Source organism: Spathaspora passalidarum, assembly GCF_000223485.1.
Source record: "Spathaspora passalidarum NRRL Y-27907 unplaced genomic scaffold SPAPAscaffold_3, whole genome shotgun sequence".
NCBI lineage: Eukaryota > Fungi > Ascomycota > Pichiomycetes > Serinales > Debaryomycetaceae > Spathaspora > Spathaspora passalidarum.
The window spans coordinates 822,925-844,434 of record NW_006767427.1 but is presented as its reverse complement, the minus strand read 5'-3'; the positions used below and the strand labels follow the sequence as shown (position 1 = coordinate 844,434).

At 37.6% G+C, this 21,510-nt stretch overlaps 13 protein-coding genes across 13 annotated transcripts; 9 read left to right on the top strand and 4 right to left on the bottom strand. All coding sequences in view use genetic code 12, as the record gives it.

Moving 5' to 3' along the window:
* Positions 1-176: 176 nt before the first annotated feature.
* SPAPADRAFT_60381 (uncharacterized protein) lies at positions 177-1,181 on the top strand (the record flags this gene model as incomplete). The annotated part of the gene is made up of 2 exons (XM_007374518.1): positions 177-715; positions 737-1,181. 2 exons carry the CDS (start codon positions 177-179, stop codon positions 1,179-1,181), a joined length of 984 nt encoding a protein of 327 aa, XP_007374580.1.
* A 517-nt stretch (positions 1,182-1,698) lies between these two features.
* On the top strand, positions 1,699-4,032 carry SPAPADRAFT_60380 (uncharacterized protein; the record flags this gene model as incomplete). The annotated part of the gene is made up of 1 exon (XM_007374517.1): positions 1,699-4,032. A coding segment is annotated over one exon (733 nt), but the record flags the coding sequence as incomplete, so codon positions are not given.
* Positions 4,033-4,800: 768 nt separating this feature from the next.
* On the top strand, positions 4,801-5,274 carry SPAPADRAFT_60379 (uncharacterized protein; the record flags this gene model as incomplete). The annotated part of the gene is made up of 1 exon (XM_007374516.1): positions 4,801-5,274. One exon carries the CDS (start codon positions 4,818-4,820, stop codon positions 5,241-5,243), a length of 426 nt encoding a protein of 141 aa, XP_007374578.1.
* A 175-nt stretch (positions 5,275-5,449) lies between these two features.
* Positions 5,450-7,721, bottom strand: SPAPADRAFT_70982 (uncharacterized protein; the record flags this gene model as incomplete). Its single annotated transcript, XM_007374515.1, has 2 exons — positions 5,450-5,523; positions 5,634-7,721. The coding sequence occupies one exon, from the start codon at positions 7,711-7,713 to the stop codon at positions 6,403-6,405; it is 1,311 nt and encodes a 436-aa protein (XP_007374577.1).
* Positions 5,465-7,721, top strand: ATP4 (F1F0 ATP synthase subunit 4; the record flags this gene model as incomplete). Its single annotated transcript, XM_007374514.1, has 2 exons — positions 5,465-5,535; positions 5,634-7,721. The coding sequence occupies 2 exons, from the start codon at positions 5,465-5,467 to the stop codon at positions 6,265-6,267; spliced, it is 705 nt and encodes a 234-aa protein (XP_007374576.1).
* A 114-nt stretch (positions 7,722-7,835) lies between these two features.
* SPAPADRAFT_60376 (uncharacterized protein) lies at positions 7,836-9,893 on the bottom strand (the record flags this gene model as incomplete). Its single annotated transcript, XM_007374512.1, has 2 exons — positions 7,836-7,896; positions 7,951-9,893. The coding sequence occupies one exon, from the start codon at positions 9,793-9,795 to the stop codon at positions 8,674-8,676; it is 1,122 nt and encodes a 373-aa protein (XP_007374574.1).
* SPAPADRAFT_55010 (uncharacterized protein) lies at positions 7,847-8,635 on the top strand (the record flags this gene model as incomplete). The annotated part of the gene is made up of 2 exons (XM_007374513.1): positions 7,847-7,896; positions 7,951-8,635. The coding sequence occupies 2 exons, from the start codon at positions 7,847-7,849 to the stop codon at positions 8,633-8,635; spliced, it is 735 nt and encodes a 244-aa protein (XP_007374575.1).
* A 64-nt stretch (positions 9,894-9,957) lies between the features above and the next one.
* Positions 9,958-10,988, bottom strand: SPAPADRAFT_60375 (U1 snRNP complex subunit; the record flags this gene model as incomplete). The annotated part of the gene is made up of 2 exons (XM_007374511.1): positions 9,958-10,896; positions 10,950-10,988. The coding sequence occupies 2 exons, from the start codon at positions 10,950-10,952 to the stop codon at positions 9,991-9,993; spliced, it is 909 nt and encodes a 302-aa protein (XP_007374573.1).
* A 104-nt stretch (positions 10,989-11,092) lies between these two features.
* Positions 11,093-11,800, top strand: SPAPADRAFT_60374 (uncharacterized protein; the record flags this gene model as incomplete). Its single annotated transcript, XM_007374510.1, has 1 exon — positions 11,093-11,800. One exon carries the CDS (start codon positions 11,137-11,139, stop codon positions 11,554-11,556), a length of 420 nt encoding a protein of 139 aa, XP_007374572.1.
* A 4,251-nt stretch (positions 11,801-16,051) lies between these two features.
* On the top strand, positions 16,052-17,796 carry SPAPADRAFT_60373 (uncharacterized protein; the record flags this gene model as incomplete). Its single annotated transcript, XM_007374508.1, has 1 exon — positions 16,052-17,796. The coding sequence occupies one exon, from the start codon at positions 16,150-16,152 to the stop codon at positions 16,966-16,968; it is 819 nt and encodes a 272-aa protein (XP_007374570.1).
* Positions 16,995-17,789, bottom strand: SPAPADRAFT_49980 (putative amidotransferase; the record flags this gene model as incomplete). Its single annotated transcript, XM_007374509.1, has 1 exon — positions 16,995-17,789. One exon carries the CDS (start codon positions 17,787-17,789, stop codon positions 16,995-16,997), a length of 795 nt encoding a protein of 264 aa, XP_007374571.1.
* A 1,248-nt stretch (positions 17,797-19,044) lies between the features above and the next one.
* URE2 (Ure2p) lies at positions 19,045-20,396 on the top strand (the record flags this gene model as incomplete). Its single annotated transcript, XM_007374507.1, has 1 exon — positions 19,045-20,396. One exon carries the CDS (start codon positions 19,327-19,329, stop codon positions 20,263-20,265), a length of 939 nt encoding a protein of 312 aa, XP_007374569.1.
* Positions 20,397-20,547: 151 nt separating this feature from the next.
* SPAPADRAFT_137812 (uncharacterized protein) lies at positions 20,548-21,405 on the top strand (the record flags this gene model as incomplete). The annotated part of the gene is made up of 1 exon (XM_007374506.1): positions 20,548-21,405. The coding sequence occupies one exon, from the start codon at positions 20,548-20,550 to the stop codon at positions 21,403-21,405; it is 858 nt and encodes a 285-aa protein (XP_007374568.1).
* Between the last annotated feature and the right edge of the window lie 105 nt (positions 21,406-21,510).

The following is a 21,510-nucleotide window of genomic DNA, read 5'->3' as shown; positions in this document are numbered from 1 at the left end:
CCCAGGAAAAGAAAAGCCCAGTAGATTGGTTCCCAATCTTGACTCAATTTACTAGAGTGGCCTATTTATTTGGGGAGTCATATTTACTTGTTCCCTTGCTTGATCTAAATGTGTATGAACCTGAAATTCCTATGAATATAATTTCAAGTAACCAGCCAGTTAATTTGGTTGATGTAATGAATTTTTACCGATTTACTGCTTATAATTTGATCACCATTTCATTACAAGCTGAGCCTCCAAAAATTATCGATAGTTATAATAGATTGGCTGATATACATTTGAAAATATTGTTGAGTTTCCCAAATTTGAATTTAAATGCATATTCTGAAATTAAATTGGAACAACAGGGAGAAACTGGGTATACGGCTCCTCCACCGCATGGTGGAGAACGAGGGTTTGCTCCTCCCGGTGGATTCAGAGACAAACGTGAAGATTTTATTATGAGTATTAGTGAACGACAAGAGCTTTCCTTGATGTATATCTTGAACTCGTTGCTTTCATTACGATCAATAACCAAATTTGTTGATACATCGCCACTTTATAAACTGGAATTATCATTTCTTGCAAAGTCTTTGTCTAGTTCATTATCCAGAGACATTGACGAATTAGCTTCCCAACCAACAAGTACGCATTCAAGTGTGGTTTCCTTCCCGCAATTGAACCAATTAGAAAAGGAGAAGTCATTGGATTTTATGCAAAGAAAAATGATCAACAAGTCTAAATTTAAATCAATTAGTTCAGTCCTTATTCATGGATCCTACAAGGAAAAGTTGGGTAATATCGTCAAATTATGCAACTTTTTGAATGATGGAAATTTAACCATCCCAGCGTTATGTCAAAAGTACCATTCTACAATAAGTGAATCAACTCATGGCACAGAACTGTTACGATTTGCTGTGGAGGCAGTATTGAAATTATTAATTCTTTTATCGCTTGAGAGAATCCTGAATGGAGTAAATTCAATATCAGTGGTTAATTTAAGGAAGTTGTTTTTCATAGATGGACTGATTGAAGATGTGTTTAAGGTTAAGAAGGTGTTGGATTATGAGATACAAGTGCAGAATGGAGACGAAGTTTTAGTTTTATCAAAGAATAAAGGTGTCAAGTCTATGGATCTAATTATTCAGGATCAATTGGAAATTAATAGGCTATCTCAAAAATTAAAGGAGTTGGCAACATAGGAAATAGTATAAAAGCTGTTATAAGTAGTTTAAGGGTTTTTTATCAATAGAATAAAGGATGTATGCTCGTTTAGTATAAGAGTAACCGTTTAATGTAGGGTATTCTATCCGAAAATAGGCTTGCTAGTATCATAACTCTTACAATTTTCACAACATTTCTACAAAAATCTACAAAAATCTACAAAAATCTTCAAAAATCTTTAAAAGTTGAAATAACCATACAAAATAATACTTTCAAGACTAAACAAGCTGCTGCTAGTGTTCAAGCATTAGGTAATACTAATACTATATTGTATAGACAAATGAATATTGAAATTTCAGGAGTTTGTGGTCGTTTTTGTTTCAACAGAAAATTTTTTGACAACAATAGATCGGATGATCTCGGAAAAATATTTGTCCATCTTTCATGCTTCACTAGCTCAGTTGGCAGAGCGTCAGTCTCATAATAAGTTTGTTGTGAAATCTGAAGGTCGACAGTTCGAGCCTGCCGTGGAGCATGTTTTTTTTTAAAAAAATTAATTCTTGCAATTAGATGGTGGTTATAATCAGCGTTAATTTTATATGCCCGGAAAATCATCCCCTGATAGGTTCTAGATCTGATCTTGAAGTTTAAATTCTAGGCAGCTTTTGGTAGCATATACCAACCGAAAAAAAAGGCGTTTACAAGAACCCCGTTCTTGTTACTTTTTTTTGATAAGCGTGTTATCTACATACTATACACCAAGATGCTCTTGTCAGGGTTATTTAACATTCAATACTTAATTTCCAGTCTAGCTGAATCCTTCGTAGATTCTGGATCAAAGATAAACCTTCATCAGAACTTTCATGTGAATGATCATATGCAATTGCCACTTCTCAATACTCCCGATAAGACCGAAGCGCTTCCAGTTGTAATTTGGCACGGTCTTGGTGATAACTACAACTCATCTGGTATAAATGAAGTCAAGGAGATCTTTGACACTATCTACCCTGGAATATTTGTTTATTCAATTTCCCTTGCTGATGATCCTTCAGCAGATCAACAACGTTCATTATTTGGCGATGCCAATATTGATGTTGATCAAATATGTCAGACACTTGCAAACATCACCGAACTTTCTCATGGATTCAATGCAATTGGATTCTCTCAAGGTGGAGTATTGTTACGTGGATTGATTGAAAGATGTTCAAATATAACCGTACATAATTTGATTACATTTGGATCCCCGCATTTGGGAGTGCTGGAATTACCAATGTGCAAACCAAGGGATTGGCTATGTAAGGCAAGAAATAATGTTCTAAAGAGACAAGTTTGGTTAGATAAAGTGCAAAAGAATGTTATACCAGCACAATACTTTAGAGATCCTTTACAATATGAACAGTATTTGAAATATTCTCATTTCTTGGCTGATATTAATAATGAACGGGATGAAAAAAATGCCACCTACAAAGAAAACTTCTCCAAGATTAACAAACTAGTATTGGTAACATTCACTGAAGATACAACTCTTGTCCCTAAAGACCTGGCTTCTTTCAGTGATTTTGACCCCGAGGCAAAGATTTCCATTCCATTCGACAAGACTGAATTATATCAAGATAATTATATTGGCTTAAGAGATTTACATGAACGTAACGCAATTGATTTCTTAAGCATAGAGGCAGATCATATGAGAATTACAGATGATTTCATTAGAAAAATTGCCATTTCTTACTTTATTTGATTTTAGCTATTCATAGAATTCGATATCGACTCCAAGAATTTTACTTAGCTCTTCTATTTTCAACTCCACTTTGTCTTTGGATGAAGTATGTGGTTGTGATTCTTTATCACTGAAAATCAATGGCGGCAGCTCGTTTTCGAGATGGTTTATTTGGAGGTTTAGCCTAAAAGGAGGCGCCTCCTGTGATAATTTGAATATTCCATTGTGAAGAGTTCCAAATTGTAAATTAGGGTCATATTACAGCGAGTTATCAGATCTACCAATACTAACCAGCTTCTGGATTACCATTTGCTTACTGCTTCTGCCTTGTTGCTTGGTATTATTAGCCTGTTGTTTCATGGGGAAATTAGGTAATTTTGTCGAAACATTAAAATAATCGTTTATTGGCAGGCTGCTATTTTGATCATCTTGTATCAGGAATATATTAGCTAACTTGCTTTTATTGGATTCTTTTAGATTCAAGAGAGTCAACTTTGGTTCAATAACCTCTTTCTTTTCAGTATGCAGTTCGAATGATAATAAAATATCTAAATCTGATTCGGAACTGGAACCATTCAAGATTCTTCGTTTTAGAGGCATCGAAGTGTTATCTTGGATAGATGTGGGAAAGTTTCTCTTGGAATGCATCATTTTCTTTTTTGATTTAGCAACACCAGTCTAAGTTTGTTTGGAAGTAAATATTTTCTCTATAGGTTCCTTTGGGCTAAGTTCTTCTTCTTCTTCTTCAAAGTCGCTGAAGTCACTAGGGTTACAATGTACAAAAAAGGTTCTTTGATAGCATGGCTAAAGATGGCTGTCTCAGTATTGGTGTCTTTTCTGTTTTAAGAAGAATGATTTGTGAAATATTTTGATTGTGTAAGGGAGCTTGATTGCTGACTGACATTAAAAGGTATAAATAGGAATGCCAGCTGTGTACCAATTGTAATAAGTATTTAACCAGGAATTCCGTCCTTACAGCAATAATGTCGATAAGTCAGTTTATCTTTACATGTATGGTTGCATTCAAAATTTCCATTATTAGGAACCTTTCTAGTGGGAACAGCATTGCTAGGAGCTTCTTTTGAAGGTTCATGTGAACTCTATATAGATGTTTACTCCATAATATTTCTTTCAATTACTGCAGCTTCAATTATATTTTCATCTTCCAGTTCTGTGAAATTATCATCAGTATCATACTGGCCTAATGGAACAAATTTAGAAATAGTTATATTGGATAATCTCTTTGCAGTTGGAAGTTCTATCGAAACTTGAACACTTGCAATTCCTTCTACTGAAGCTTGACATCGTATGATTTGAGTCAAATTGGAAACAGTAGTCTTTAGTTGAATATTCGATTGGAGAGAATTAGAAGAGGGGAGTTGGTTTAATAGTGGGGTTGAGAAAAATTCTGGCGTATGAAACTTGATAATCTCTTGAATGAGATTGTTTAACGATGATTTGTTGTGGTTGAATCGCGGAATTAGTTGAGTATGAATTTGTATTTGTTCTCTGCAGCCAGCTCAGTTCCTGGGAACTATAACTCATTTGATTGAAGTTAGGCCTCAAAGTAAGTAAAAGTGGCCTGAAATTAGCATGACAATCCAAATTCTGATTATTAGTCAATAGCACCTGGTTCATTGTGGGAATGTGTGGAAATATTAGCTGATTTGAAGTTGCAGCCATGTTTTGATCCTCAGTTAAATCTTCATATGTGCAACATCAGTACAATAATTTTATTATGAAACAAGAGCAGTAATATATATACCTTCACCAGGATCAGTTTCTTCATGAAGAACCGAATCTAATCTATTAAGAAATGACATTGTGTGTTGTATTTGTGGTGAGCAGAGTAGACAAAATTTGGCAGCAGCACAGCAACCAAACAAAACAAAAAATATAAAATATTTGACAGAAACACAGTAAGGTATATCATCATCAAAAAAAAATTATCAGAACAATGGAACCACTGGGAACAGACAGAAAGTCCAGGTTAGCAGAGTTGCGAAGGAAGAGAAATCAAGCACAAGCAGGCATAACTGAACAACACACTGAGCTGAAACCAGATGTCCCTCAGCCCCAATCAATAAGAGTAAAATCTGAGTCTGAGCTCACCATAACAGAAGCTCCAACTTTGCAACTACCGAATGGAGAAACAGTTGAAGCAGTATCACAAAGAATACAGGATGAGATATTCCATCGAGCTCAATACGCTGCATCTGCGATTGTGGATCAAGATGTGGGTGAAGATGGATCTTCACCACCACCTCAAAAAATATCCTATACTCAAGACCTAAAGAAGGATTTGAAGCTGTACTACCATAAAGCTAATATACGGACGGAAAGGGCAATTAATAGAATAATTCTGGATAAGTATCAACAGTAAGTACTATGTAATGACTTAATATAATATGTGTAAATATATTTTCGCACGTCGGCGACACGCACTTCCGCATTGGGAAGTCAAGACATCTGCCAATCAAATTGGATTTTCATCTTTTCCGAGCGGTGAGCACGAAGGTTGAAAAAAAATTAGGTGGAAAAAAAACACCATAGAAAAAGGGTTGACACCATTAAAGCTTTTTGAAGGTTGGAATATATTCAAGAATGTCTATGATTAACAGAATTGCTTTGAGAGCTGCCCGTCCAATGGGTTTGCGTATGGCTCCGTATGTCTTGTCGTGAACTTGAGTCGTGTTGTCCGGATCGTAACTACGCACAACGTCGACCAGTATGTTATAACACAATGAAAATATATACTAACACTTGCAAATAGAATTGGTTTAAGATTCGCCTCTACTCAACCAGTTGAACCAAAGCAAAAGGCCGCCTCCATCATCGATGCCTTACCAGGTAACAATTTATTATCCAAGACTGGTGTTTTAGCCACCTCCACTGCCGCAGCTGTCTACGGTATCTCCAACGGTTTAATTGTTATCCATGATGAAACTATTTTACTTGGTACTTTCAGTGCTTTCGTTTTATTATGTGTTAAATATATTGCTCCATTATACACCGAATGGGCTGATGGTGAAATCAAGAAGGTTGGTGACATATTGAATGCCTCCAGAGTTAAGCACGTTGAAAGTGTCAATGATAGAATTGCTACCGTTTCCCAATTAAAGAATGTTGTTGAAACCACTCAAGACTTATTCGCTCTTTCCAAGGAAACCGCCAAGTTGGAAGCTGATGCTTTTGTCTTGAAGCAACAACTTGCTGTTGCTCATGAAGCCAAATCCGTTTTAGACTCTTGGGTTAGATTCGAAGCACAACAAAGACAATTGGAACAAGAACAATTAGCCAAGTCTGTTATTGAAAAGGTTAACAAGGCCATTGAAGATCCAAAGTTCCAAGACAAGGTCTTGGCTGAATCTTTGGCTGAAGTGGAAAGATTATTTGCCAAGAACTAAATGTAGTTGTTATTTAAGTTATTAATGATCCTTTAGCAAAAGAAAATAGGATAATATATACATATCTATACAAATACAATAAAGAAGAAAAAGATTATATATATATATATTAACGGTGATAAATTATCTCTAAACTCAAGCTGTTTTGAACCTGTCAGTCACAGTATGAGAAGGTTTCCAAACATGTAACGAATTATCATCAGCAACACTAGCAACCATCCAATCATCGGCATATGACCAGTCGAAGTCATTCACACCCAACATATGACCTAAATGAGTAAAGAAACAGGTTTCTTCATTGGAGACATTGTGAAATTTAACCAGGTGATCGCTCGAGGAAGATGCAAGAACATTGGAATACTTTGGATGCCAATATAATTGTGTAATTGAGTCCGTATGAGCGTTCATTTGTTTAACCGGTTGACTTGATTGTTTAAAAGCTCGTAAATCCCATATCTTTATCACACCTTGACTATCACCGGTGGCAATCCCAGAACTGAATCCAGGGTTCATAGATATGCTGTCTACCCCGTGTTCTGAGATTTTTTGGCTGCATATAACTGCATCATTCTGTCTTGTATCGTAAATCTTGACTGTTCCTTTGTCATCAACTGTACTAAACAAGGAGTCATGAGTAGGGAACCATTCTATGTCGTTTATACCAGTATCATTTTCAAAGTAGCGACATTGTTCCAATTCTGGAGTGGAATATTCCTTCAAATCATATAAACTAATAACCCCATTCATATCACCGGCCAAGAGCAATCCTTCCTGGTTCTGATTCCAATCAAGTGCGAATATGTCTGTTTTGGAGGGGAGTATCAGATTTGAAAGTCTGATTTCAGCTTTACTTATATCGGTATCGTCAATAAGAGAATTCTTGAAAGATTTATGTCTTGTTCTTTCGTAAATCACTACATCCCCCAAGTTATTTGCACTGGCTATAATATCTGGTTTTTGAGGCATATATCTTACTTTATTAACATCGCCCAAGTGGTTAATCTTTTGTAACACTTTCAGCTTGTTGTTAGATGAAGGTGAGAATTCCAACTCTTCCTTATCTGGATTGTAGTCAAGTTTGTTTATCTTGATATTCTGGTTAAGGTTCTTGAATGTTGGTATTTGCAATATGGAAATGCTATCTACTGCCTGTCCTAGGGTGAAAGTACCGTGTAATAGCCTCTGAGCGATGATTTCTTCATTTGATTCCTGGGTTTCTTCACTTTCAAGTGATTCCTTGTGGTTGATATGGGTTACATCAGGAAAGAACTGGACCGATAATGACGGCCAAAGTAAAGAGTTTGTAGACAAGTAATCATATATGAACGGTGCATTCTTTTTCCATATTCGATAGCCACGCTGGGTCTGCTCGTCGATTGATGTTGTTACTTCAGGGGAATCTTCCTCCATTTGTACTACTTCTGGTTCTACTTCCATTGGTTCCATGGGCTTGTGGTTGAATGTTCGTGTTTACGTGAATCTCTCAAGATCTGAAAAAAATGTACGCGTTGGTTGGCAATTCAAAATGTGCAGGAATGGAAAAATTTCTATGCAGAGACCATCAAAACCACACCAAGCGATGACTGAAGATATACGATTGAACTCTTCCAAACTTGGAACACAAGAATAGTACGTAGATATGTTTGAAACTATGTGAAAAATGCTATACTAACACTTACACAGCTGGAACAACTTCTATAAGAAGGAGCAATCTAATTTCCAAGATAATGATGAAGATACTGGCGAATGTTGGTTTGATGATTCAGACGCTGAATCCAAAATGATCCAATTCTTGATAGATAAACTAAACGACGGCGAACTTCCGGTGACGGAAACTCCGCACATTCGTATGTTGGACTTAGGTACTGGTAATGGCCATTTGTTATTCCAATTACTGCAAGATTTATCTGAAGAATATGAAGGAGACAGCGAGTTTCAGTTTATTGGGATCGACTACTCTCCTGATTCTGTAGAATTCGCCAAGGATATAGCCGGTAAGAAATACGGCGACGTCAATTTTGAGTTTGAACAGGTTGACTTGTTACAAAAGGAAGCACCTTTTTTAAAGAACAAGTTTGATATTCTTTTAGACAAGGGAACATTGGATGCTATAGCCTTAAACCAAGATCCGTTGCAAGAGTTTGACGGAGAAATAGGAATGGACGTATATGCTCGTCAAGTAGAACAATTAATGAACAAGGGCTCAATCTTACTTATAACGTCATGCAATTTCACCGAGACCGAGTTGGTGAAAATCATAACCACAGGAACCAACTTACAGGTATGGGACAAGATAAACTACCCCAGTTTCCAATTCGGGGGAGTAAAAGGGTCTACAGTTTGTAGTATTGCATTTATCAAAGATTAATGTTACATAACATACACACACAAACACACACACACGCTTTATTCTTGCTTGATTTGACTCTTTAAAGATTCAACCTTCTCTATTAATTCGTCACGTAAACTTTCATTGGAAAATTTCAACATATATTGCACTGGTTTGCCATCCTTTACTGAATTTAAACGAAGATATTTTCCTGGAGACAAACTTGCTTCTAATCCTTTCAAAAGAGTAGTGTCTTTAGTGATTTTGTAATTCAATACTACTCGTAACAAACCCTGAGATCTCATGACTAATCTCGCTTGATTTTGGTCTTTTCTTGACTGGTTCAAGTGTAATGGTCCCACTCCACGTTCTTTCCAACCCTCATTTACGGCAGTCAAATCCAATTCAAAGATCTTGGCTACGGAGTTGAAATGTGATATTTCATCTTCTTCACCAGTGGCTAGGTGCACTGGGGCTAAATCTACTTGTTTGAATTGTTGTTGTGGTGGTGGTGTGGCAGATTTATCGTCTTTTTCAGTATCATTGCTATCAAGAAATGACTTCTTGTGCAATGATTCTTGGAAGGCATTACCAAATTTTGAGTGAGAACCAAATTTGGGTACTTTAGGTGGAGGAGAACTTGTTTTATCATCTTGACTAGAAGAAGAATCTAATTTGGACGCTTCTAATTTTGAAGGTAACGTGTCACATACACTTGGTCTATTCTTTAAGTCGTCGGCAATCGACTTGCCAAACATGGTAGTTGCTCCAAACACAGGCTTGTTAGTTTTAGGCGGGGATACCGGAGTTTCAGAACCAAGTTTTGACGGAGTGAATTTGAATGAACTGGTACCGAATGTAGCTTTCTTGGTTTCTCCGGCTGGCAAAGGCACCGAACCTTCTCTTTTTGGTAATTGAGGAGGGTCAGTAGGGGTTGTTTTGGTTGCTACATCGTTATCGTTATCGTCGTCAGTCAAAGTTTGTCCTTCCTTGTAAGAATCATCGTCTTCGTCATCACTGGCGAACTCCCTTTCTAGTTTGTCAATCCTTGATTCTAATTTGTCAATCCTGGATTCCAATTTCTTGGTGACTTCTTGAATAATTGATTGTCTGAGGTCATCATTGGTTGATTTGGTTCGTTTGGCGTCAAGTGAACTTCCCTCGGATTCAATCTTTCTCTTGGTTGATTCTTCAGACATGCTAATAATAAATAACGGTGGATGAAATGTGTTCCACTTATGACAATACTGGTATACCTAGGGCAAAATCTAGTGAACAGTGTCAGTTTTAGTTTCCCATTTGTGGTTCATGATTCTTTTTTTCTGGTCTGAGAATTTTCTACACGGCAGCAGCGCGTGGTGAGCGTGAGGCTAAAATTTTACTCTATACACAAACTACTCACGATGTCTTATACTTCGAATAGACCTGTCTCCAGAGGTAGACTTGTAGTTAGTAACTCCATTGGCACTAGTTGTGGTTGTAGTAGCACTGGTATATTTGGCATATTTATCCTTAATTGAAGTTGATACGGGCAGTTCTTGTGGCTGCTGTTGCGGTCTATACCCATTACCATACTGAGTTTGCGGAATATAACTTGGTGTGTAGCCTGGATTATTGGCAATATGAACTCTTCTTGCAGTAGCAGCAGCAGATGCTTTTCTTCCGGCAGCAGTATATCCTCTACCACCTTCCCCCCCTCCCAATCTTCTTGGTTTCCAATTACGGATAATTCTTCCTCGTTCAAAATCAACCAAGGCATGTCTATTCTTTAACAATATCCCACTTCGACATAACTCATTAACACAATTCTTAGCATCGTTTGTCCGTTCAAACACTATAAAGCCATATCCTCTCGATTTCCCATTTTTATCTCTTATTATTCGAATCAGCTCAATGACACCATACTTCAGAAATGCCAGGGATATATCCAATTCCGTAACTGAATAGTCCAACCTTGCAATGAATACTGTTCGATAAGGATCCTTCATAAACTCTCGCTCGTTTTTGGCAAACAATTCCGGATCATTCCATTGTGCCAATTGTCGAGTAAATGATTCTTGATGTCGTTGTTTTTTCTGGCGAAATGCTTCTACGGTCAGGATGGTTGTCGATGTAGTTGGTTTTGGTTCAGACTTGTATTGGGTGATGTATGATGATATATGGTCTTTTATGGACAGTATTGGTGCTATGGCGGTGGTGCTTCTTTGTTCAGGTGGATAGTCTGTTGGTGGTATGTACAAGAAAGGTGGTTTAGGACCAAACAATTTTTGGATATTGGGGGGATATTTCTCAGTATCATCCTAGAGTATGCGTTAGTATGAATTATTTCCAACAGTTGAAAGTATTGACTTACCATTGTGCCGATACTACTGTGTTTGTTAATTGCACAGGCAGGTTAAAAAGATTACTCCTGATATTGGAAAAAGCTGCGCATCAAATTAGAGCCAACGAAAAAATAAACAGCCAGACCTCTCTCACACACACTCTCTCCCCCCCACCATAAAACACTACAAAGTAAACTAGTAATAGTAAAAATAATTATGTTCGGGTCTACTGCAAACGGAACTGGGCCAAGTGAAGCTCAAATATACAACAACAATATCGATAGATCAACTCTTCCTAAATACACACGAGCTGAATTATCTAAATACAACGGGTCGGACGATCCCAAGCTTTATGTTGCCATCCGGGGAACCATATACGATGTAACTGCCAATGAAGCCAATTATGGTCAGGGAAAGGCATATCATAAATTAGTCGCCAAAGACGTCAGTAGACTATTGGGATTGAATCGATTGGTGTTGCCAGCTGGTCAGGAGCCGACCCTGGGAGAAGAAGATTTAACCTTGACTACTTGGTATACTGGGGATTTGGATGACAAACAGAATGGAATTATTGATAATTGGATTCAGTTTTTTGAAAAGAGATATCATATAGTTGGTGTAGTCAGTGATGTATAGATATATGTAGATGTTTTTTTGCTGTACCAAAACCAACTTCTACTGTTGCCGAAGTTCTGCCTTCTTTTTCCTCCACCATAGGAAAACCAACCCACCATGTGAATATTTTTGAAGAACTTAATCTGGTAAATTTTCTACATTACACAATCTCTTGGCAGTATATATCTAAATCTATTTTATCTTAGTATAGATTGATTGAATCCTGTAGCTGTGGTTTACTGTATAAGTACTAATAAAGATTTGCAAAATTATTTTCGGTTGTAAATATTATTTTCTCTGAACCGATATTGTGAAACTTTCACGCCCAGACCTGAAAGGATAGTTTTGATGGAACAACAATCTCGCTTGGCACATTCTAGCTTGTGTACACAGAGCTGCAGATGAGCAAACACAACGAATAAGCCGCTAGGCATAGCCATACAAGTCCAGTGTTTAAAATCAGTTCTTTTGTTTCGATTTTGTGTAGGTCTAATGCGTATTGGCTAAAAGAATCTCAGGGCGGGTTTTCACAGTGTTAGATTTCCAGAGTTGAAAATATTTCAAGAGAAAACTTTATAAGTCATAGTTCGTACATGAATTGACTACTCTTTTGCATATAGGAGTATAGTTCTTCCAAGCGAATGAATGAGCTCGTATAGCACTCCCTAACCACACGATATAAGCTGATTTTCGGCTACAAGCACCATTTTGCCGCGATGCGTGATGGTGTTTCAAATGATCTCATTCTCTAGATAACTTTAATAGCATTTTATTTTCTGTCAAGTTTAACAGAAATCAGAATCATCCAAGGGCAATCAGTGTGTTTTCTAGTGGTATTTATCGTATAAAAATATTGGTTCTATACATTTTGTACCACCGGCACATTGTGAAGAATTTTTTTTCTTAGGCGAACTTTTGTCAGTTCAGGGGGGCCGAAGATTTTCCCACCGAAGATCGAAATTGCACCCAAGGCAACCTGTAGTACCATGCGTGGTTCTATTTTCTTTTTTCTTTTTTCTTTCTTTTTTCGCTCATAGTTTATAAATAGAAACAAACCTCATGCCATGTTTTAAGGTTGTCTAGAGGATTTAGCATGCGTGGTATTCAAGGCTATAGAAACCTAAACAGAAACTGCCGTGAAATTCCTAACTCCGTTGTAAATGAAACACCTTCACAAAAGTTATATACACTACTTATAACCGAACAGCATTGTTTTTCTCGCACTGCGCTCTTTTCTAATTTCCCACTTTGCACTGGCCCACTACCAGCGGCTAGTATGAAAATAATATTTTTTTTTCCACAAAATTTTTTTTTTTCCTTCATTGTATTATTTTTTTACATTCACTTGGCTGGTGATTTAAGGGCACTGCCAAAAAAAAAAAATTCTGCTGCCTAAGCTTAACCCAAAAACCTTTTTACAACCTACCCGTCGTAATTTTAAAGCTAGAGGTAAATAGCAGTTGACGAGTTTTTTCCATCAAAGGAAGTTAGTGGAACAATACATCACTGATACACACTGGTCAAAGCGGTATAAATCAGTTTTTAACCTTTCGATCTGACCGGCCGATCCGTATACGAAAGAATACAACCTCAAACTTACCTTCTCCCCCCCCTCCCCCTATAATAAAGATCTCAGACGCATCACTAACCTTTTTACTACCAATCAACCTCACAACAATCACCACATTCCTTTCCCACAATCGTTACGTCATATATCGAGCCTTGAACTTACACATATCGCTACATAAACCGTTCTTGAACAATAGACAGATCCTGTTGCCTCAGAAACAAAAGCACTAGTCACACACATATAAATAGAAACTTACTACGCCACCCCCTACTACATTCACCCAACAACATAAGTTAACCATGGATGCAGGCACAGCAGCGGTCCTATCTTCAAATAGGGCGCGTCAGAGACAACAACTCCTTAGTTCTGAGAATAATATCGAAGCATTAAGTGAAACTATTATGCAACAACCGAACCAACAGCAACAACAGCATCAACCGGTATACCAACCGGCATACATGCAACAGCAGCAACAACAAATGCAACAGCCATACATGGGTCATACTAATCTGTTCAACTCAAATTCTACATATTACGACATGACTCAAGGTAATCCAACGGGTTCATTCACTTCGGTTAGCAGTTACAATAATAATGCTGCTCCACCTCCAACACAACCACCTGCCGGATCTAGGAAATCTTCACTCACGTCACAATCAGGTGTCCATCGTTTGTTCAGAAGAAACAAAAACGACAACACTTTCAATGAAGACGCTGGTGCCGACATATATGACTTAACGAATGGTAATCTGGTTTCTTTTGACGATATTTCTCATATAAGAGGTGACAGAGGAAGATATGGACTTAATGCCGCAAAGTCGTTAGATACTGCCCCAATTATACCTACTTTAAATCTGGCAGGTGCTGGACCAGGTGCTCCTGTCAATGGCGGTGGCCCAAGAATGAACAATATTCAATATAGAAAACAAATGAATTATCAAAAGAAATTAGCATTAATGAACGGAGCAAGAGCTAATTCATTAGCAGGTGGCAATCCAATGCAACAACAGGCTCCTCCTCAACAAGGTTACGACCCTAGATCAATGTCATTAGGTGGGTATGGAAGAACTCAAAGTTTAGGTAATAACCTTCCACCACAAGGTCCAAGGTCTATGTCTATGAGATCTGGTCCATATCCTAATCAACCACATGGAGTTCAACAGTACCCTCCACAAATGATGGGACCAGGACCAGCCTCAGGACCAGCCCCAGGAGCAGTTCCAGGACCAAATCCACAAGGTGGTAGATCAATGTCGTTACGTCCTTATCCTCAACAGCAGCAACAACAACCACCATTTCAACAACATCCAATGGGACCAAGGTCCATGTCTTTAGTAAATAATGGAGCTCCACCTCAACGAATACAACAACAAGGAGGTATGCCTCAACTGTATCCAGCCACACGTTCGTTAACTAGTCAAACAGCAGTACCATCTTCAATGGGATACAATGGCCAACCTTTAAAGAGTCAGAATTTAGTGAGAGGTGATCCAGTACAATTTATACAATCTCAACAACAGCAACAGCAACAACAACAACCTCCACCACCACCACATCAACAACCTATACATCCTCAATACCAACAAGCACCACCACAACAAATACAATATCACCTGCTTCAACCACCACCATTACAATACCAAGATTCACCGCTTGCATCTCCATTAGAGCAAGAATCGCACGATCTTTCGTTTTCTCAACCTGGGGTATTCCAACAACCTTATAATTCCAACGATTCATTAATGAATGTTCCCGAAGAAGAGGAAGAAGACGAAGAACCACTTGAATCAACAATAATTGATGAACCAAACGATGATGTGATTTATAAAGTTGACAAGGAAGAGATTGAACGTGTTCCCTCGAGAAAATCAACAATTAAAGGTCGTAATTCCATGAGAGTTAGAAAGTTGAATTTATTTAATCAAGATGATAAAGCTGACGCAAAGTCTTCTGAACCTGCAAAGACAGACAAACCAAAATCACTTCGTAGGAAACCACCTTCTGCTAGTCCTTTGGAGGAAAAGTTCCCCCAGAGTGAAAAGTATATTGAGACATTACCTCAGGTGCCTCAAGAAGAGGAAAGTATCAAAAGCAATGGTCTTGAAGAGGAAGATTTAAATGAAGTTACACTGAAGGAAGCTACACCTAAAGTGGAGGAAAAGGTAGACGACGAAGCCGATGAAAGTTTCACGCCTACAGATCTGATTGATCAAGATCTCTCGTTCCAGTCAAATACATCCCATGAATATCCCCCCACTCCTGAACTTAATACTTTTGAACGAAAAGTGGAAAATGTTGAACCACACAGTGACAAGCAACAGCAATACCCAATTAAGGAAGAGTATTCTCCTCGTCGAGTAGGGGTTCCTCAACCACGACAAATATCTCATGATTCCATCAGAAAAATCGTAGCCAACACAGCATTTAACAACTTCCGTTCTCCTACTATTTCTGAATCTCCAAAATTTAGTGAAGAAAAATCGTTGCTTGAACCAGAGCTGCTTACTTCTCCAACATCAGTTTATGACGATAATATGACTCAAGGAAATAGTGTTGTTTCCAGTGAAGATAGCTTCCATCAATTGTCAAGTAAGGAGAAATCATGTACTCCACCAAGTGTGATTCCTACCAAGCTGAAAGAAAGTGATGAAGAACTTAAACCTAATCAAACATTATACAACACATTGACTGAACCGATTGAACCAGTTACAGTTGAACCCATTTCAGATTATCAACCAGTCCCAGTTACTCCAAAGGCTAACAAGGAAATTCATTCTCCCAAGGTTAACCTAGACCAAACCCCGAAATTTGACTTGACTGAACAAACTCCAATCAAATCAGCCCTGCGTAGAACTTCTGCCGCTTCATTGACAAGCACAAATTCAATCAAGCTGAAGCATGGATCATTTAATATTTTCAAGAGGCTTTCTAAATCTTCGAGGAAATCAACCATTCAAGAACCGGATTTGCCCCAACTTCCACAGACCATGGTCAAAGAAACTAAGAAACAAAATAATGCTCCATTGAAGTTTACTAAAGAGGAAATGGGCATTATGACATGCAATAATGAATTACTAAGTGAATTGGAATTAGTGACTACTGAGCTTGCATTGTCAATCAAGCGTGAATTGGCATTAGAAACTAAGCTTCGTGGTGGGAATGCTACAACTCAAGATCCTTCATTAGCCCAACTACAAAAGGAATTGCTTAGCAACAGAAAGTTGATTGCTGAATTGCAAGAGAAATTGAGCAAGGAAAGAAGATTGCGTTTCATTAGTGAAGAACATGCATTATTGAGTGAACATGGACAATCTCCATCTCCATTAAAGTTGAATTATGAGAATACGGAATTGTACAAGCAGTTATTGATCAAGAATGACGAAGTTAAACAATTGGAGGACAAGATTGTTGAATACGAAAAAGGACAAAAACTGGATACTGATTTACTTGACAAGTATAATGAATTACTTGCTGAAAATACTGATTTGAAGTTCCATGTTATTCCTAATTTACAGAGACAAATTGAACAACGAGACGATGGTAATTCATCACGAGTTTTCAATATTACAGGCGACCAAAGCTTTGAATTGTCTGATGAGGACGAGCTTAGTACTTTACGCAACCAACGTGATGAATTGCGTAGCACTGTCAATAGACTTACTCGGAACAATGATGTGGAATTGAGATCAGCACAAGAGAAAATCAGATCATTGGAAGTGCAATTACGAGATATGAAACGGATTAATGATAAATTGAGTATCCGAGAAGATACCAAGCCAGCCACTAATGGATTTATAAAGAATGGAGGCGGGAAACTACTGGGATTGGCGATAATTTCACCTACACAGAACTTATTCGATTAAAGGATTAATACACGTTTTATATTTATTTAGTTTTTATTTAAAAATTTGGCGATTATTTCACCAATCTCAGTTCCTTGATTGGGGAAGGTTACGGTTTGGGATTTGTAGTGTTCGTATTCCTGTTTGGTTAAAAGACCATGTTCAAATTTATACTTGAGCAAATCTAATGCTAGTTCAGTAGTGAATTCAGGATGGCCCTGGAAAGTTAATAAGTTGGGTGAAAGCACGCCTTGGATGTTACATTTATCGGTTGATCCAATAGACACACATCCGGGAGGTAATTCATACACGATATCTTGATGAAATTCCACCATATTAAACTTGGACAAGCCAGAGAATGGAGAATTTTTCTTTAGTTCCGGGTTAACTTCGATTGGAGTAGTTCCGGCTTCCCAACCAATTTCATTTCTTCCTATTTTTGCACCAAGGTTCTTACACAAGATTTGATGACCAAAACAAATGCCTGCGGTTTGAACTTTCAGTGGTATAATGACATTTACAATGAACTCATCGAGCAATTTGATCCAAGGTTCTTCTCCGAACGCGTCACTTCTTGACCCAGTGAGCACTAAACCGGTAATATACCCTTGTTTAATTCCTGCTTCTAATTCCTTATACGTGGATTGTAATTGAGTTAAATATTCTTCAGGAGATGTAGAATAAGCAAGGTAGTATTTTTTAATTTTAGTAGTTGTATGTTTGGAAAGGAGATCTTTGGTGTTGTCACCGAAGTCTCCGTACTTTTCGGTTATGTTAGGGATAGGAGTGTCTAACACTAACACAGCGACATGAGAGACATTGTCTTGATTTTCAACAGTCATGGTGAATAAAGTAAAAGAAGAGACGATAGCAAAATTGCTGGAATTTTTTCGCAATTTTATATGCGAGATAGTGTAAGGCAAATGCTTATCTTTTCTGGTAAGCGATGGTACGATGCGGATTAATTTTCGGTGCTCACAAATGAGGGACATGACTACACCACAAGGCAAATACGCGAGAACCATAAGGCATATGACAATTGACTCCACAGTGGAAAATATACAACAACTACAATGCAATGATTGTCAAGGAAGGCAGATATAGACGATCAATAGCGTAAATAATGCTCCTCTTTTGCAGGAATACAAATTTGAAAAGCCGTAAGGCATATGGATCTTGCAAGGCAAATTCATGCACACGAACATCAAGACAATAATTGACTTTTTAGAACACAGAATATAAATACAAACCATAAGGCATACTATGTTTGAATACCCTTTGTGATGACAGAGAAAGAAGAACGCAAAATAGTAAATTACTTGGCTGTACCCCTCTTTCTAGTAATACCAGTAGGCTGGGGAATAGTTAGCTAGAGTTACCCGAATATAGCAAGATTTCTCGATTTTAATAATTTTTTTGGCATACATATATCAGCTCAATGGTTATAACTTCAAGTCCGTTAGATTCCGGGTCTTGATGGGGAAAATGATAAACAATTAGCAAAACTTGTGGAGTCACATCCACTTGTTTAGACCTCAGTCAAAGCACAACTTGAAATTTTGAATTATTCACTCGATGGACATAAGTTCTGGTATCGAATTAACGCCTTGAAAACTGCCTTTCAGATTAATATCTCCTATTATTTCACGTGTCATGGCAATATACAGTTTTTATGATTCTGATTGAAGTAACAAATGCTGACTCCGTCCATCCACATTAGGTTATAAAGCTCATTCATCCCGTACTATGGGCTTGCATATTCGTGTTTCAATGTGCTATGAAGGTGAAAACTGATGATGGCTGCAAAACGGTGACCCCCACGAGGGCTCAAAACCTTCTCTCTCACTTGCGAAGGGAAAAGATCTAAAAGCAAGTGAGAAATACGGTACGCATTAAGCTGAAGTTGTTCTGAATATTCAATAATGTATAAATCAACATTTTCATATGCTCTTCAGAGGTATTGTCATAACAATTGTGGTTGTCACTTCCATAAGTTATAACCACCATTGGTCGTGTACCTAATCAATTTTGTATTACCATTTTTAGTCTATTTTTTTTTTCTCACTCTCCTACTTTTTTTTTTTTTGAAGTTCGCCCAGTTTTCGGTTAGAAGAAAGAAAAAAAATGCTAAAGTTTTCAAGTTAAAGATACACCCAGTGAGTCACGTAATAACTTAAAAGTAAAATAGTGTGTACTTGTATATTATACACTGTGTTATAACATCAAACTATTCTATTGACCGAGAATTCACATATAAGCTTAGGAACTAGGAATAACTGCGTTTTCACTAAAACAACCCCAACCAAACCTTCGAAACGTCAGCTAATATACTATAAACAATATATCACTTATAGACACTTAATTCATCTTATTAATAGCATGTCCGATCAGAATTTAGAGCAACCAACCAACGGAAGCAATACTCATACGATTTCCAATTTATCCGCCGGGTTAAAGTCGGTGACATTGAATGACCAACAACAAAACGAGGTAAATTTAAACTTATTACAACAACAATTACAGAATGAAACCACCAATGCTCAACAACAATCAAGAATAACCAAATTCTTCCAAAACCAACCTACTGAAGGGTACACACTCTTCTCACATAGATCTGCACCCAACGGATTCAAAGTGGCGATAATATTGTCCGAGTTGAATTTGCCGTTTAATACCATATTCTTGGATTTCAACCATGGAGAGCAAAGAGCTCCGGAATTCGTCACCATAAACCCCAATGCCAGAGTTCCAGCATTGATTGACCATTTCAATGAAAACACCTCTATTTGGGAATCGGGAGCAATCATATTATACTTGGTGTCTAAATATCTTAAAGAAAACGGTGAATGTGCATTATGGTCGGATAATTTAGTAGAACAATCACAAATTTCTTCATGGTTGTTCTTCCAGACCTCGGGGCATGCACCTATGATTGGCCAAGCATTACATTTTAGATATTTCCACTCCTGTCCTGTACCAAGTGCCGTGGAGAGATATACCGATGAAGTAAGGAGGGTTTACGGGGTTGTGGAAATGGCATTGGCTGAAAGAAGAGAAGCATTAATTATGGATTTAGACGTCGAGAATGCCGCTGCGTACAGTGCAGGAACAACTCCATTATCACAATCAAGATACTTTGATTACCCAGTATGGTTAGTTGGCGATAGAGCTACCGTGGCAGATTTGTCATTTGTACCATGGAACAATGTTGTTGATAGAATAGGCATTAATTTGAAGGTGGAATTCCCTGAAGTTTATAAATGGACCAAATATATGATGAGAAGACCAGCAGTGATTAGAGCTTTGCGAGGAGATTAAAGTGAACCTTTTTTTTGTTGTTGAATATGTGTATGTACGTGCATATATTATATCTAGATATATGTTTATGATTGTTCATGATAGTGTGTAAATTAAATACAAATTTGAATAGAATTGTTTGTGTGTGTGTGTAGCAAGTATCAATTGGGACTACAGGCTAATGCAAGGTCTGGACCAAAGGTCTCTGTGCGAAGATCAAATTTTTTTTTTTTTACTGGAGTCTACTCATCGAGGGCATAGTCCAAGGCATATCACTTACACTATAGACAAAAAAAACACACAATGTCAGACTTTCTTCTTGGAAAAGATGTATACTCACAGGGAAAGAAATCATTGAAATCGCTTTGTAAACATCAGCAAACCCTTGCCAATCCAATTGTTCCAATTTTCCTCATTATAGATATCAAGATAAATCTCGTTAGAAACAAAGACTACATTCCAAGAATAATCCCACTCACACATAAACTAGATGAACCAGGTAACAAGTCAATCGTATTAATCACAAAGGATCCTTCCACTGCATATAGAAATACCTTGACTGCCAAGGATTGTCCTACTGAAGATACATTCAACCAAATACTTTCCTTAACTAAGCTTAAATCCTTTGCTAAGGATCCCAGAAAGTTGACTAGATTGTTCAAGGAGAATGACATTATAGTGGCCGATAACCGAGTACACAAGTTCTTACCCAACATACTTGGTGCTACGTTCTATGTCAAGAATAAAAAAGTTCCCTTCATGGTTCAAATGGCTAAACCTAGCGCCACGGCCCAACTAGTCAAGCTGAAAAAATCTAACAAGTTAAAGGACGAACGGTGTGATCCAAAATACGTATACAAGCAAATAGAGAGCATTGTTGGAAACACTTCTTATATTCCATCAGACAATGGAACGTGTCTTTCTTTTAAAATTGGGTACACCAATTGGGAGGAGCTGGACTTGTTGGCCAACATCAATGATATTATACTGTACATGACTGATGCTAAATACTTACCGGTTGGTGGTACCTTAAAGAACGTTAGTAATATAGGAAGTGTACATGTAAAGACTGGTGAAAGTGTTAGTTTACCTGTTGTTACTGCTTCTGCAGAGGAAGCTACTGGTGATGATCAAGACGACGATAGTGATTTTTATTTCTAGATAACAACCGCATTGTCCGGATAACTTACTTTTTTTAGGGTGGGCAGTACGTGACTTGCGTATGTGTGTTTCTTTTTCTGGTGTGGTGTGGAATTAAACTTTTGG